Raw genomic sequence first — 12,815 nt, 5'->3', positions numbered from 1 at the left:
CTGACTTTCGATGTCGCTCGTCGTGCATGGCGTCTTCTCCACGCCAATGCCGACCTGCATATCCGTCCCATGCGGCATGGACTAAGTTCTTACATCGGCCTCGACGCGGTCGGCAGCACTAACTACCGTACGCTACGTATACCGTCAAGCGGTGAAGAACAAGTGAACCCAGGATGAGGGCCTTTGTGATCTAGAGGCTAAAGGCACGCGCCGATCCGAGACGTAAGCCTCCATCATCTCCGTGAGGCAATTGATTAGGGATTGGGATTGTCTGAGCAACGTCGCAAGGCATGTCTGTGTTATCCCCGGTGGCTGAAGCAGGACGCGGAAGAAGGAATGTTACATACGGGATTGGGCTAGCTACCAACGTAGCTTGCACATGTGCAGTTGCGGATGCGTGCATGCATGCGTTTGTGGGTGGATGCCCTACCTGGCGTGCGAGCGGCGTGCGAGAGGGCACCACGACACGCGTGTTTACTTCGTACGGCGAGTTATAAAGGGCCGATGCGCCTTACCTACCCTACATACACATATTATCTGGCCCTTGAACCTCCCCTCGATCGATCTTCTTGAGCCCCTCGTTCTCCAAAGCTCGCTCTGTTTTGTTCTGTTGATACCACTTGCCGTCTTCCTTCCACCCCACTACGAAGATCTGCGCACCCACCCCTCCATCATCGAAAGCTAGGCAAAGCTTGATTTCGCGCAACCACCAAACTCTACACACACGATGTCTTTCTCAGCAGACAAAGTCAGTCATCTCAAGGGCGCCTTTTCGCAGAGGCGCTTTTCGAGTTCCAAAGATCCTAGCGAGAGTGGTACGTACATTACCGTTTGTTCCTCCCGCGATTGCCCATGCTACGTCATTCCTGAGGTGTACAACCCAATGGAAGTGGATCTGAGAAAATTGGGGGCGCTGCTTAAGATGGGCTTCTGGGAGCTATTCGGTTCTCGATGTTCCGATCTTGACCGCTAGAGGTTCTTATCGGACCTCCTCCAACTTTTGCGCTTCCTTGGAGAGTCTTGTTGGAGTTGCTTGAGTCCTTTTAGCCGCTTCTCTTATCGCGCATTGTCCCCCCGTGCCGTTGCTCGCAGCCATGTCGCATACCAGACACGAATCAGGTCTTTACAAACTGGGAGGATGTATTGAAGGTCAAAAGTGCTAACATATCGTAGAACTCGGATCCTCCATCCATCGCCAATTCCGCCAGTCGCACGAGGGCCACAAGCCACACGCCGGTCTCGACGCCACGCGCGCCTCCACAGGTGTCGTCTGGACATCCGAACAAGCCTACAAGCACGGTTTCCTCGAACACCCGGAAGAATGGGCAAACCTCGGCCAGGGAGCGCCTGAAGTCGACGACAGCATCAAAGGCTGCTTTGAGAGGCCGAAGGAGGTAGATATCAGTGCCCATGGCAGAGAGTACGGCCCAACTGCTGGTATCAGGCCGCTGAGAGAGGCGGTCGCGACACTATACAACGAGCACCACCGCAAGTGGCGCAAGAGTCAGTACACATGGGAGAATGTGTGTATTGTGCCTGGTGGACGTGCGGGTTTGATCCGTATTGCTGCTGTATTGGGTAACTGCTACTTGGGCTTCTTCATTCCTGGTATGTTCGGATTTAGACTGCAGGGTATAGGCTGGTGCTAACGAGATTAGATTACACTGCGTACAACGAGATGTTGTCGCTTTTCCGTAACATCGCTGCTATCCCCGTTCCCCTAGGCGAGGCCGACCAATACCACATGTCTCCCGACAAAATTGCTGAGGAAATCGCTCGCGGTACCTCTGTTATCCTCACATCGAACCCGAGGAACCCGACTGGTCAGGTACGTTCAATCTTTGTTTCTACGCTCGAGCTGCGTAGTTGTAAACATTTTGCGATCGCGTATTGCAATTTCCTGCCGACGCAGCGATCAAAACAGTGTCTCGGACATCTTACTATCCGTGCTAACAGTTGAATAGATGGTCACCAACCCCGAACTCGCACAAATCCAGAACATCTGCCGAGACCGCGCAACCCTGATCATGGACGAGTTCTACTGCGGATACAACTACACCACCAACTGCGACGGCACGGTCATCTCCGCCGCCGACAACGTCGAAGACGTAGATGAGGACGACGTGCTCATCATCGACGGTCTCACCAAGCGCTTCCGTCTCCCCGGCTGGCGTGTAGCATGGGTCATCGGCCCCAAGGAATTCATCCAAGCCATCGGCTCCTGCGGTTCCTACCTCGATGGTGGCTGCAACGTGCCCTTCCAAGAAGCCGCCGTAGAGATGCTCTCACCACCCCGCGTCCGCAACGAGATGCGCGCTCTGCAAATGCACTTCCGCACCAAGCGCGACTTCGTCATCGGCCGTCTCCAGGAAATCGGCTTCAAGTTCCCGTACATGCCCAACTCGACCTTCTACCTGTGGCTCGATCTGTCGAACCTACCTGAAGGCATCAACGACGGTTTGAACTTCTTCCAGGCTTGTCTCGAGGAGAAGGTCATTGTGGTGCCTGGTATCTTCTTCGACTTGAACCCTAGCCGTCGTAGGGATCTGTTTGATTCGCCGTGCCATCACTTTGTCAGGTTGAGTTATGGACCTAGGATGGATGTTCTTGAGAAGGGACTGGACTCTATTGAGAGGATTGTTAAGAAGTAAGCTGATATTGAAGTGCTTGGTTGCGGGATAAGGCTAACTTTTGATAGGTACAGAGAAGAGCCTCAGAGGCATCGCGCTGTAGCGCACAGGCCGCGTGGTACTGGTGCGCCCAACTAGATGTGAGTAGAAGGCGACATGCGTGGATTCGATGATTTGTGTGTTTTAGTAGGTCAATGTCGACTTCAGTACACATCATCACTCTTTTATCCTTCAGTTTTCTTATGAATGTCCCCACTCACAGCGACATCTGATCATTCCTTCCTTGATGATTTACGTGACTCAGTAGGCCAAGCCTTGTCGGGCGTATTGCGATGATGTACTATCGCGCGTGTCCTAAAAGAGCCAGGCCGTTTCAGCTATAGGCTCAGGGGTCACGAGGAGCATACACTCTCAGCGAAATCATTGTTGCACCCCTTCTCAAGGAAACACGAGACCTTGTAAAGTCCAGGCGCCGACCCGGTCAAATGCTCATCTCAGGAATCCATGCTATCACAAGCGCTCGCGTCGTCATTCGGTTTGGCTGGAGACACTGGCAAGAAAAAAAAAAAAACAGGACCCAAAGGTACGTTATTTCGTACAGTACATCGCTCGGGCTTCGATTCGGCCTCAAAACCCCGGACTGTAGCATGCCTTAGGATCAAGGTAAACCATCACGTGGTTTCGCTGTCGTACCTGAGCATGGCCGTATTTCCGATCATCTGAGATGAGCCAATAGCTCGTGTTGCACCACCCTGCTTGCTGCATGTGCACTCATTGGAGATGCTGGCAGCATATCGCATTGCAGGAAGTCTTCCTACCAGTGTCACATCACAGCCTACTCCAATGCTTGCCCCGGCCCGCATTTTGCAATAAAGTCAGATATCTCTGCCTTTCCCTTCGTTCCAGGCTTTCAACTCAACCACTCGCTTCATGTCTTCCACCGTGGTTTCCGTGGTTACGTATCAGCCCTCTGACATTTCGACATGGGGGATCGAGGTTCCAACGGGTTTACCACCGCTTCAAACTGTATTTACGCCTCCCGATTCGTGTACTACACGTTGGATGGCAGATAGATCGTATTCTTCAAAACCAACTCTAATAAGTGGATATGGCGTGTACGAAGGGAACGATGTGGAAAGCCGGTACTGGTCAGCTTGCTATCCGTACTTGACATCACCCAGATACAGTCCAGGGATCTGCACTAGTGGTCAGGCGTTAGCTCGGATATGGGAGTATCATATTAGCAGTACTGTGATATGGGCAGGGCTATGTTGTAAGAGGTGAGTAGATCGCTATGCTTTTCACCTCAGGTCTTTACTCACTCGTCGTTAGTGGTATGCAAGACGTCGACAGTCTATGCCAAGAGATATTCTCACGGGAGCGAACTGCACTTGCATGGTTCAAGACATCAATGCTGGACCAATGGGGCACGATGACCACCATATCACTGTACGATTCGCTTTCTCAAGCACTCATGAAGGACGAATACGACCGTCGTATAAACAGCCCAACCGTCGTATATACAGGGACAGCACACGCGATACCGATCGAAGTTTACTGGAAATCAACCGATCTATCATCATTTCCAAGACAGCAAGCTTTGTCCTTGGCAGCAATCATGAAAGTCCCATTTGGTGACAGCTCATCCTCGACGCCGTCATCAACATCTTCCACGTCGCCACCTGACACAACGGAGCCAAGCAAGCCACATACCAGTCTAAACCTTGGTACAAAAGTTGGCGTAGGAATCGGAACGGGTCTCTTCACCATCTTCGGCATCATTTTCCTCCTACACCTTTGGCGAAGGCGAAGACAAAGGCAGAGGCAAGAGAAGGAAGCGCCTCCTCCAGCAGATATACCAGAGATGGGAGCGCACTCAAGAGGACTAGCGCATTTTTTAGGTGGAGAATGGAGGGCTGAGACTGATGGAAGTTCAGAGCCGGTCGAAGCTGGATCGAGAATTGTGAGGGTCACTCCGGCGCCGCTGGTGCCGCTGGTGGAGCTGGATGGTAATCAAGGAGGAAAGAGCTCAGTAACGCATACGGGTGAGGAGGAATGCTGTGCAAAGCCGTGCTAAGTAAGGAACTTTAGCGACAAAGCTCGCATGAATAAGCTGCTCGAACCGAGCGGACATATCGCAGACCCAACGGCCTAACACATAAGCTAATGCGCCTTGGCTCAGACAACGGCTCCTTTCCAATGCGACATGCGCGAAATGGATGATGCGCGTGGATTAGTATGTCAATGTCTACTTCAATACATACCATTATTCCCCAGTCTCTTCCCAATCCGTGTCTTCGCACATTGGTCACCTTTCTGTCTCCGTCCGATACTGACACCAGTCCACATCCGACGTTTTTTCTTTCGAGACTGTGGGGGCCAGCCTTCGGACACAATGTAAGGCATTGAGGGGGCTATCGCTTGGTTTGAGGCTTGCAAAAACGAAGTGTGATTGATTCTGATCCAATGTAGGACTTTTAGCTGTCTTGGTAGGCTAAGTAGGTGAGGAATGAGAGGACGCCACCACGTGTGGCTGCAGATGGTATACCGGTCAGCTTTGGGCGTCATTGGTGCCCGCTCCGCAACTTATCAACTTGGATTTCTTATCTGTTGCTGTTCAACCTTCCGGTTCGGTTTGATGTTTCTTCTATCCTACTTTCTTGAATCGGAGGTTCTGCGATCTTCCGCTACTCGGAAGCAAGGATGGCCACGATCATAACGTCTGTTATTACGGACGCAAATGTGTGGAGCGATATAGTTCCGACCAGTTTGCCTCCACTCACGACCTTCTTCGAGCCACCAGACGGGTGCTCAACTCAATGGATCTGGTATGGTGCAGGATCGGTATCCAGCGGATTCAGCGTACCAAACATGGCTGCGATGGGTGTGCAAAGCGATTACTATGCACGTTGCCGTCCCTACGACCAAGTAAGCGCAAGGTATAGCCCAGGCATATGTACGTCTGGCCAAACTTTAGCTGAGATGGACGAACTGCGTTTTCAAAGCTTTGTGTTATGGACTGGAATTTGCTGTGATAGGTGATTGCTCACCTCAAGACTGTCAATAGAACTGGCTGACTTTCTCATCCAGCGGTATGAGGTACGATACCATTAGCGAAAAGTGCGAAAAGGTTTTCACAACCGTCATGGAAGTTCTCACAGGAATTTCCACCACTATACCCTGGCTTTGTGAGGCCACAAATCCGACAATATATATTGTGGATCTCACCACAATACTCTGTTCCTCGTTCGAATCGGATGGTCACACTGTTCACAGTACGAAGCAGACTATTCTACGGCAAATGCCATCCAGGGTCTCGTCTGGTACAGCAGTGGCAGAACCTTTGGTGGTATATTGGCAAGCCAGCGATCTGAATTATTTCCCTGTTGATTACGCGTCGTCGCTCGCTTCGGTGATGAGAGTCCCTTTCGTAGCTACAGGACTTTCATCACTAACTCCTTCGAACACTACGACCCCGGTAGCCACACCTCCACCCACCGATCCAAACAACAAAGGCCACCGGCTGAGCCCCGGAGCCATCGCCGGTATAGCAATCGGGATTGGCGCCTTGGTCATATCCGGCATCGTTATCCTTCTGTACCTCTGGCGAAGACGGAAGCGACGACAGCGTTTACAGCATCCAGACGTGCCTGAGATGGAAGGAAGTTCAAGAGGTTTGAAGCGCTTCATGGGTGGGAAGTGGAGAGCTGAGACGGATGGGACTTCAGAACCGGTAGAAGCTGGATCAACAAGTGTGAGGATTATTCCGGGGCCGCCCGTGGAATTAGATGGTACGCAGAGAGAACGGAATCAGTAACGCATACCTGGGTACGGAGAAGGAGGGACTCGGGGATTACTTTACAGAGTGATATGTTGGGAACGAATGCTAGAAGGCTTTGACGACTATGCTACACGAAAGGGTTTTGATGGACCGCAGAGGCGACCATTTTACCATTGTAATAATATGCTTCCCTTTCAAACTGAGGTCACGGTGGGGATGGAGAGGATTCTGCATGGCCCAACGGCACTTTCGTTTCTTCCACCCATGATTAATCGACCACCATTGTTCCCCAATATACTAGTAGTTGATGGGGGTAACAAGAGGGCGCTCTGGACGTCTGGGTAAATCTTGGGTGTGATTGACTTGGTGGGGGTGGTGTCCCGGGTGCGTTGAGTTGGCAAAAATGATTCTATTCAAACCAAACACATCTAGTATGTTTCTAGATTGTCCAGATGGTGTAGAATAGCAAAAAGAAACTGATTCCGACACCGGGAATCGAACCCGGGCCTTGCCGGCACTGCGCTGCTGTGAGGCTGCGAGCTTACTCTGCGATGAGAGCGGCAAATCCTAGCCACTAGACCATATCGGAAATTGATGGAAGGTAGAGAAAATGAAAACAGTATATTGAGAGTTATCGACATCTGGCGTGGTTGGGTAACGAGTTCGAAAAGATGCGAGTCAGGAAATCGGGCAGGGAAAAGTTGGACCAAGATTAACTAGATCGCATCAAGCCGATGTATTACAGACCCACAACGACTCGAGGCTAGACTAACTGTACTTGTAAGGTATTCTATTGGACGACTTAGGTGCATACTACGTCGTACGTGGTTTGCGAAGCCACTGTTGACGCATGGCCGAGGAGGTCCTCAAGACACTTTCGGATTACGCAGGATATCTGGTACCCTACTGAAGTACACTAGGCATCTCTATTGTATTCTGATCGTAATATGAACAGCTTGTGAAGACCTCCTGGCTTGAGAGCTTGTACCACAGTTCACGTACTATGTCATTCAACCAACAGCTTCGACTGCATATTCGCCCACCAAACGTAAATAGTTCACCCGAAAATGGACATATTTACCTGCGCCGAGAGCTAGCTCCTATGAATTGGTATCGAAGTTCGATCAATCAAAATAGTTCTCCGATGATGTGATGACTCCCGACATCGCCGCGTCCCGCCCCGCGAAACAAAAAGTTCCCCGCGAACACCAACTTCGACTGGACATAGCGGTCCTCCATTCCAACTCCCAATCTCTCTCATCCACCAACCACACCCACAATGGTCGCAAAGAACACGGTGTTCGATCTGCAGAAATGCGCGCGATCCAACATCCTCGCATTGGAGCCGTACCGATGCGCGCGCGAGTAGGTGAATATCCATGACTCTTACCGCGGTACCCAGCTCATGACGCGTAGCGACTACAAAGATGACGGCACCAATATCCTCCTCGACGCGAACGAGAACGCATACGGACCGGGACTACAATTGAATGGCGAGGGCAAGCTGCCTGGCGCAAATGTCAATGGCACCTCCGACGCATCTTCCGCGATTGATGTTGATTTGGTTGGCCTGAACCGATACCCAGATCCGTATGCACACCGCGACCGCTTGCATCACACACGCTGACGACCTCATACAGCCACCAAGAAGAACTCAAGCAACTCCTCTGCAACCTCCGGAATACCCACACCCACACCTCGAAGAACATAACACCCGCCAACCTCTTCGTTGGTGTCGGCTCCGACGAAGCGATCGATGCCCTCATCCGCGCCTTTTGCGTCCCCGGCAAGGAGAAGATCCTGACATGCCCACCCACATACGGCATGTACAGCGTTTCTGCGCAAGTCAACGACGTCGCGCTAGCCAAGATTCCCCTACAAACACCAAGCTTCGATCTCGACGTTCCCGCGATACTGAAGGCCATGGATGAGGACAAGAGCATAAAGTTGGCGTACCTGTGTTCGCCGGGCAACCCGACTGGAAAGCTACTCAAGAAGGAGGACGTACAAAAGATACTGGAACACCCATGGAACGGTGTCGTAGTGGTGGACGAGGCATACATCGACTTCGCGCCCGATGGAACAAGTCTAGCGGAATGGGTAGCAGAATGGCCCAATCTGGTAGTCATGCAGACACTCTCGAAAGCCTTTGGTCTCGCAGGCATTCGATTAGGTGCTGCCTTCGCAGACCCAGCGATCGCGCAGATTCTCAACAACATGAAGGCACCCTACAACATCCCCAACCCAACAAGCCAGATCGCGCGCGCCGCCCTGAGTCCGAAGCATTTGCAAGTCATGCAAAGTCACAAGGACCTCGTCGTTAAGCAACGCGACAGGCTGATCGAAGAGCTGCCCAAGATCCCTGGTATCGGAAACCTTCACGGCGGTGTGGAGTCGAACTTCTTGCTCTACCAGATACTCGATGCGCCGGCGGATCAGGGCGGTAAGCCATCGAATGAGACAGCGCTGGCGGTGTATGAGGGCTTGGCGGAAGAGAAGGGCGTGGTAGTGCGGTTCAGAGGAAAGGAGCACGGGTGTTTGGGCTGCTTGAGGATAACGGTGGGTACGGAGAAGGAGGTAGATCGCTTCTTGCAGGAGATCAAGCAAGTGATTGAGGGTATTCACCAGAGCTCGGGCAAGCTGGGGAAGAAGGAGGAGCAGAGGAGGGAAAAGGAGGCTAATGATGTGGTTGCATAGAGGAGCGTTGCAGAGAGGGTCGCGACGACAAAGTACAACTTTAAACGAGCAGTCTGAACCAATGTCAGGCCCCAGTTTGATTCAAAGGCACATTGTCTTCTTCATCAGGTGGTAGAGTGCGTCACTTCTGGTTCTTGGCACTTCGAGTACTTGAGGTGAAGGTGAACTCTGAGCGTTTGCTCTTTAGCGCTCATTCCGTTTCGGGAAACTCAAATTTCAGTCTCGATATTCCGCTTCTGCCTGGTTTCCCCTTCCTTCTCTAGAGTCGCGCAAATTTTGTTCGTCGGCTACCTTCCTTAATACTTTCCGACACCGCGTTGCGCCTTTCGACAATCGGCAATAGCAGCGCACATGGACACGGCAAAGCAGGAAGCTGAGCTTCAGGGCCTGCTCGCGGAGGGCCGAGCCCTGCAGAAAACTTTAGCGGTATTGTCTTCCACTTTCCATGCCTTTTTGGTCTTTGACGACTAACCTTTTACTAGATTGCGACGACGGATCACGGCGCGTATGTAGAGAAGTGCATCGCAGCGAGTGAGCGCATTCTTTCCGCCGCAAAGAGTGTGGCTACAGCGTCTGTCTCAACACAGACTGCGTTAGAGGGCGTACAAGAAGCTAGTACAGCCAGCATTGCTACTACTACTACTGCGTCTATTCCAGCCCGTGCCAGCATTGCTAGAGCCCTAGGCGGCCATGCTATTGTTCTGGTTCTCATCGATGGTACAAGCCACCATGTATGTGACAAACCGCTGGCTTTGATCACGATCTGACATCTAAGCAGTTTCTTGATGAACTATACCGCAATAAGATGTCAGGAGGAGCTGAGACAGCGAAGCGTCTTCGTGCTGTCGTGGGCGAGAGGGTTGCAGCCATACTTCCCGCAGTCGCACGAAGCGGGTACCATATCTTCATCAAGATGTTCGCCTGCCTGAAGACTCTCTCGACCCGCGCTGCCGCAGCTAAGTTCGCGTCTCCGGAGCCTAGATCCCTTGGGTTTCACTTCGGCGAGTTCACCAAGGTGTCCTCATTCTTCGATTTCGTAGATACAGGCGATGAGGGCCATGTGCCGACAAAGATTAGTGGTAAGGTTCTTCTGCTGTATGAGATATCTGGTGCTGACATGCCTGATGTAGAAAACCTCAAGTTTTATATGGCCGACCCGAACTGCAAGCATGTTCTCTTTGCCGCTGCGGATTCACCTTTGTACCGCCGAGCACTATATCCCTATCGCGGCCAGGCTAAGAAGGTGACACTTGTGCGTGGCACGAGCAATACTGGCGGGTTAAGTGAGCTGGGGTTTCCTGTAGTGACATTCGGCAATGTGTTCTCTCTACCTTTCATTGGTAGAGTCAACGACGGAGGTACAACGCAGATTGACACTACCATAGAGTCTGCCGTGGCTGGTACTGCTGCAGTGCGTTGAGTTCATCATTATGTCATAGGTTTCTACTGACCCATGTCTCAGAAAGCACGTTCCACGAGCCACACAAGTACTTCCACCAGTCTCATTGATGTCAGCGGAGATCTCGAGACTGTGGGGGCTACGTTATACGAAGGCAAGTTGCCACTCTGCTACATTGACGGCCGCCTACCCGTGAATGCGGCAGAGCAGCGCATCGACATTTATGTGCCAAAGCCACCCGCAGCGGAATTTGATATGTACGACGCGCACTACAAACGGGATAAGCTGTGCAACCAACACCATCTAGGCAATTCTTGCACCATCGCAAAATGTCGGTACTACCACGGCGTGTTGGAACCCGAAGCACACAGGGCGCTGCAGTACAAAGTGATTCGCATCCCATGCGAAAAGGGTGGCCATTGCAGATCTTCAAATTGTTTCCACGGACACGTCTGCCAGAACAAAGAATGCGCTATAGCGGGCAAGAGTGTTAGGGGATGTCGAATGCCCGCTTCGATGCACGGGATGGATGCCAAGGTCGCTGACTGGGTGGCCCCATCGAATGTCAAAGTGAAGAACAAAGCTAAGCTGGCTACACCAACCAAGATGGAAGATCTCCGGCCGTTCGATGATATCGGAGACCTTATCGACTTTGACTAATGGGTTTCTGTCTGGCCAGGCGTGTACTTTACCTGGACCTGAATACTGGAGTAAGGATTAGAAGGACACAAGTAGATGCCCGAGATGATGAACCACGAACCTAATGAGGAAGACCGAGGAAGCGCCTTGTAGGCTACATATACCTGGGAACGACACGCCTACAAATCATAGGAGAACGCGCCTTGGGGCTCGGATTCGTTGTAGGCATGTGTACCATCTATGGATGTGCGTCGACATCGAAGGGCTATAAGCAAGCTAGTAGATGGAAAAGCCAATACATTGGAGAACTGAAGACAAAAACAATCATCCATTATGATTGTTGAATGTGGTGCATGACTGAGATCTGAACGATGTAGATGACCTCATGTTCCCATGGCTGCCAAGCCTCCATCGCCGAGGCGCAAGTTCGCGCCAGTGAACCTTCCATCGCGAACAACACGCGTCCAGCCACCTCATTTTTCCGGACCCGTGTACCAACGCCCACCCCGCATCACTTCTCGCGCTTCCGTCTGAGTGAACACTCTATCTGAAACCTTCACATGATCCTGCAGCACCCGCGATTGCCCGGTAGTGGTAAGCAGAATTCTGAAGGTGCCTACTGATGTCTTCTGGTGCCCGAACAGTATGCACAGGAAAGCATCGCACCACTGCGCAACTGCTCCGAATGCGAGATCGTTGAGGCTGTCAATGACGCATATGCTGAGGTGTGGAGTCGCTGCCAGAAGTGCTGAGAACAACTCAAGAGCTGCCGGCCAGCTTTCATCCGAACCGTCCAATCTACGTAGCGCGTCCTGAGACGCTTCGAAAGTGTCTCCGTCAAATTGGAATTGCAACAGCTGAGATACCAAGCTGTACACCAGCCCGATCAGCCCGACTTTCTCCAATTCTCGGTCCGCTACATGTGTCGCAATCCGAGGTCTCTCGCAGAAATGCGAAACTGTCGGTATTCCCGCTTCCCACGCTGCAGCTAATATGTTCATCGCGAACGCGCGAGAGCTGGATATGCCACTATGCGATACTTCTGGGCCTGACACCCAGAGTGTAGAGAACCCAGCTTCTGCATCCTCCCAAGCCTGGTGTTTGCACGTTCTTTGGACCTCAGATACCCAGCATTTGTTATCGACACAAAGCGAACGACCTTCGGTCCCTACACAGAAGTCCTCTAGACCAGGAACGAGGTACCTTGATTCTGTTCGATTTACCAAGTTGTCATCCAGCGCGGCTTGCCCTGGCGCCCTGAAATCAATAGTCTGTGCGAGCTCCTCCTTTTTATGATTATCTTCTTCAGCCCCGAATTCGATACAAGACCTCTTGTGCCCACTTAAAAGCAAGTTATGTGAGTTCCGTCCTATGTCATACAAGTCGGAGAGCTCCGAGTTTTGCTGTAGCTGAAGAAGCAAGCGTTCACCGCTTCGCTTCTGCTCCGCACTCATGACCAGCGAATTGGCCAGGTCCGCAGTCTGCGCTACCCTATACATCATCGTCACTTCTCTCTCGATTTTTGCTATCGCTTGTTCGTATCCTTGCTTTATCTTGTTGTTGAAGCTCTTAAAAAAGCGGGTCGGCTGCGACTCCATATACCACTGCATAGCCTCGCGATAGAAGAGGAAGACTTGCGCGTAAAGTCTGGAATACAGCTCGCGCATCC

The 12,815-nt window shown here is 51.8% G+C and overlaps 3 protein-coding genes and 1 non-coding gene across 4 annotated transcripts; 3 read left to right on the top strand and 1 right to left on the bottom strand.

Moving 5' to 3' along the window:
* Positions 1 to 727: 727 nt before the first annotated feature.
* J4E86_006250 (uncharacterized protein) lies at positions 728 to 2,768 on the top strand (the record flags this gene model as incomplete). The annotated part of the gene is made up of 5 exons (XM_051446780.1): positions 728 to 815; positions 1,174 to 1,608; positions 1,659 to 1,828; positions 1,965 to 2,647; positions 2,699 to 2,768. The coding sequence occupies 5 exons, from the start codon at positions 728 to 730 to the stop codon at positions 2,766 to 2,768; spliced, it is 1,446 nt and encodes a 481-aa protein (XP_051302355.1).
* A 4,123-nt stretch (positions 2,769 to 6,891) lies between these two features.
* Positions 6,892 to 7,000, bottom strand: J4E86_006249. Its single transcript has one exon. It is a non-coding gene; the product is annotated as a tRNA-Glu (tRNA).
* A 690-nt stretch (positions 7,001 to 7,690) lies between these two features.
* On the top strand, positions 7,691 to 9,108 carry J4E86_006248 (uncharacterized protein; the record flags this gene model as incomplete). The annotated part of the gene is made up of 3 exons (XM_051446779.1): positions 7,691 to 7,776; positions 7,828 to 8,001; positions 8,052 to 9,108. The coding sequence occupies 3 exons, from the start codon at positions 7,691 to 7,693 to the stop codon at positions 9,106 to 9,108; spliced, it is 1,317 nt and encodes a 438-aa protein (XP_051302354.1).
* A 351-nt stretch (positions 9,109 to 9,459) lies between these two features.
* J4E86_006247 (uncharacterized protein) lies at positions 9,460 to 11,167 on the top strand (the record flags this gene model as incomplete). The annotated part of the gene is made up of 5 exons (XM_051446778.1): positions 9,460 to 9,534; positions 9,591 to 9,839; positions 9,887 to 10,187; positions 10,239 to 10,519; positions 10,571 to 11,167. 5 exons carry the CDS (start codon positions 9,460 to 9,462, stop codon positions 11,165 to 11,167), a joined length of 1,503 nt encoding a protein of 500 aa, XP_051302353.1.
* Between the last annotated feature and the right edge of the window lie 1,648 nt (positions 11,168 to 12,815).

The sequence above is a fragment of the Alternaria arbusti genome (genome assembly GCF_024043155.1).
Source record: "Alternaria arbusti strain BMP 1465 chromosome Unknown scaffold_7, whole genome shotgun sequence".
Classification (NCBI taxonomy): Eukaryota; Fungi; Ascomycota; class Dothideomycetes; order Pleosporales; family Pleosporaceae; genus Alternaria; species Alternaria arbusti.
Note: the sequence above shows the minus strand (reverse complement) of the source record. Positions and strands in the feature narration are given on the sequence as shown.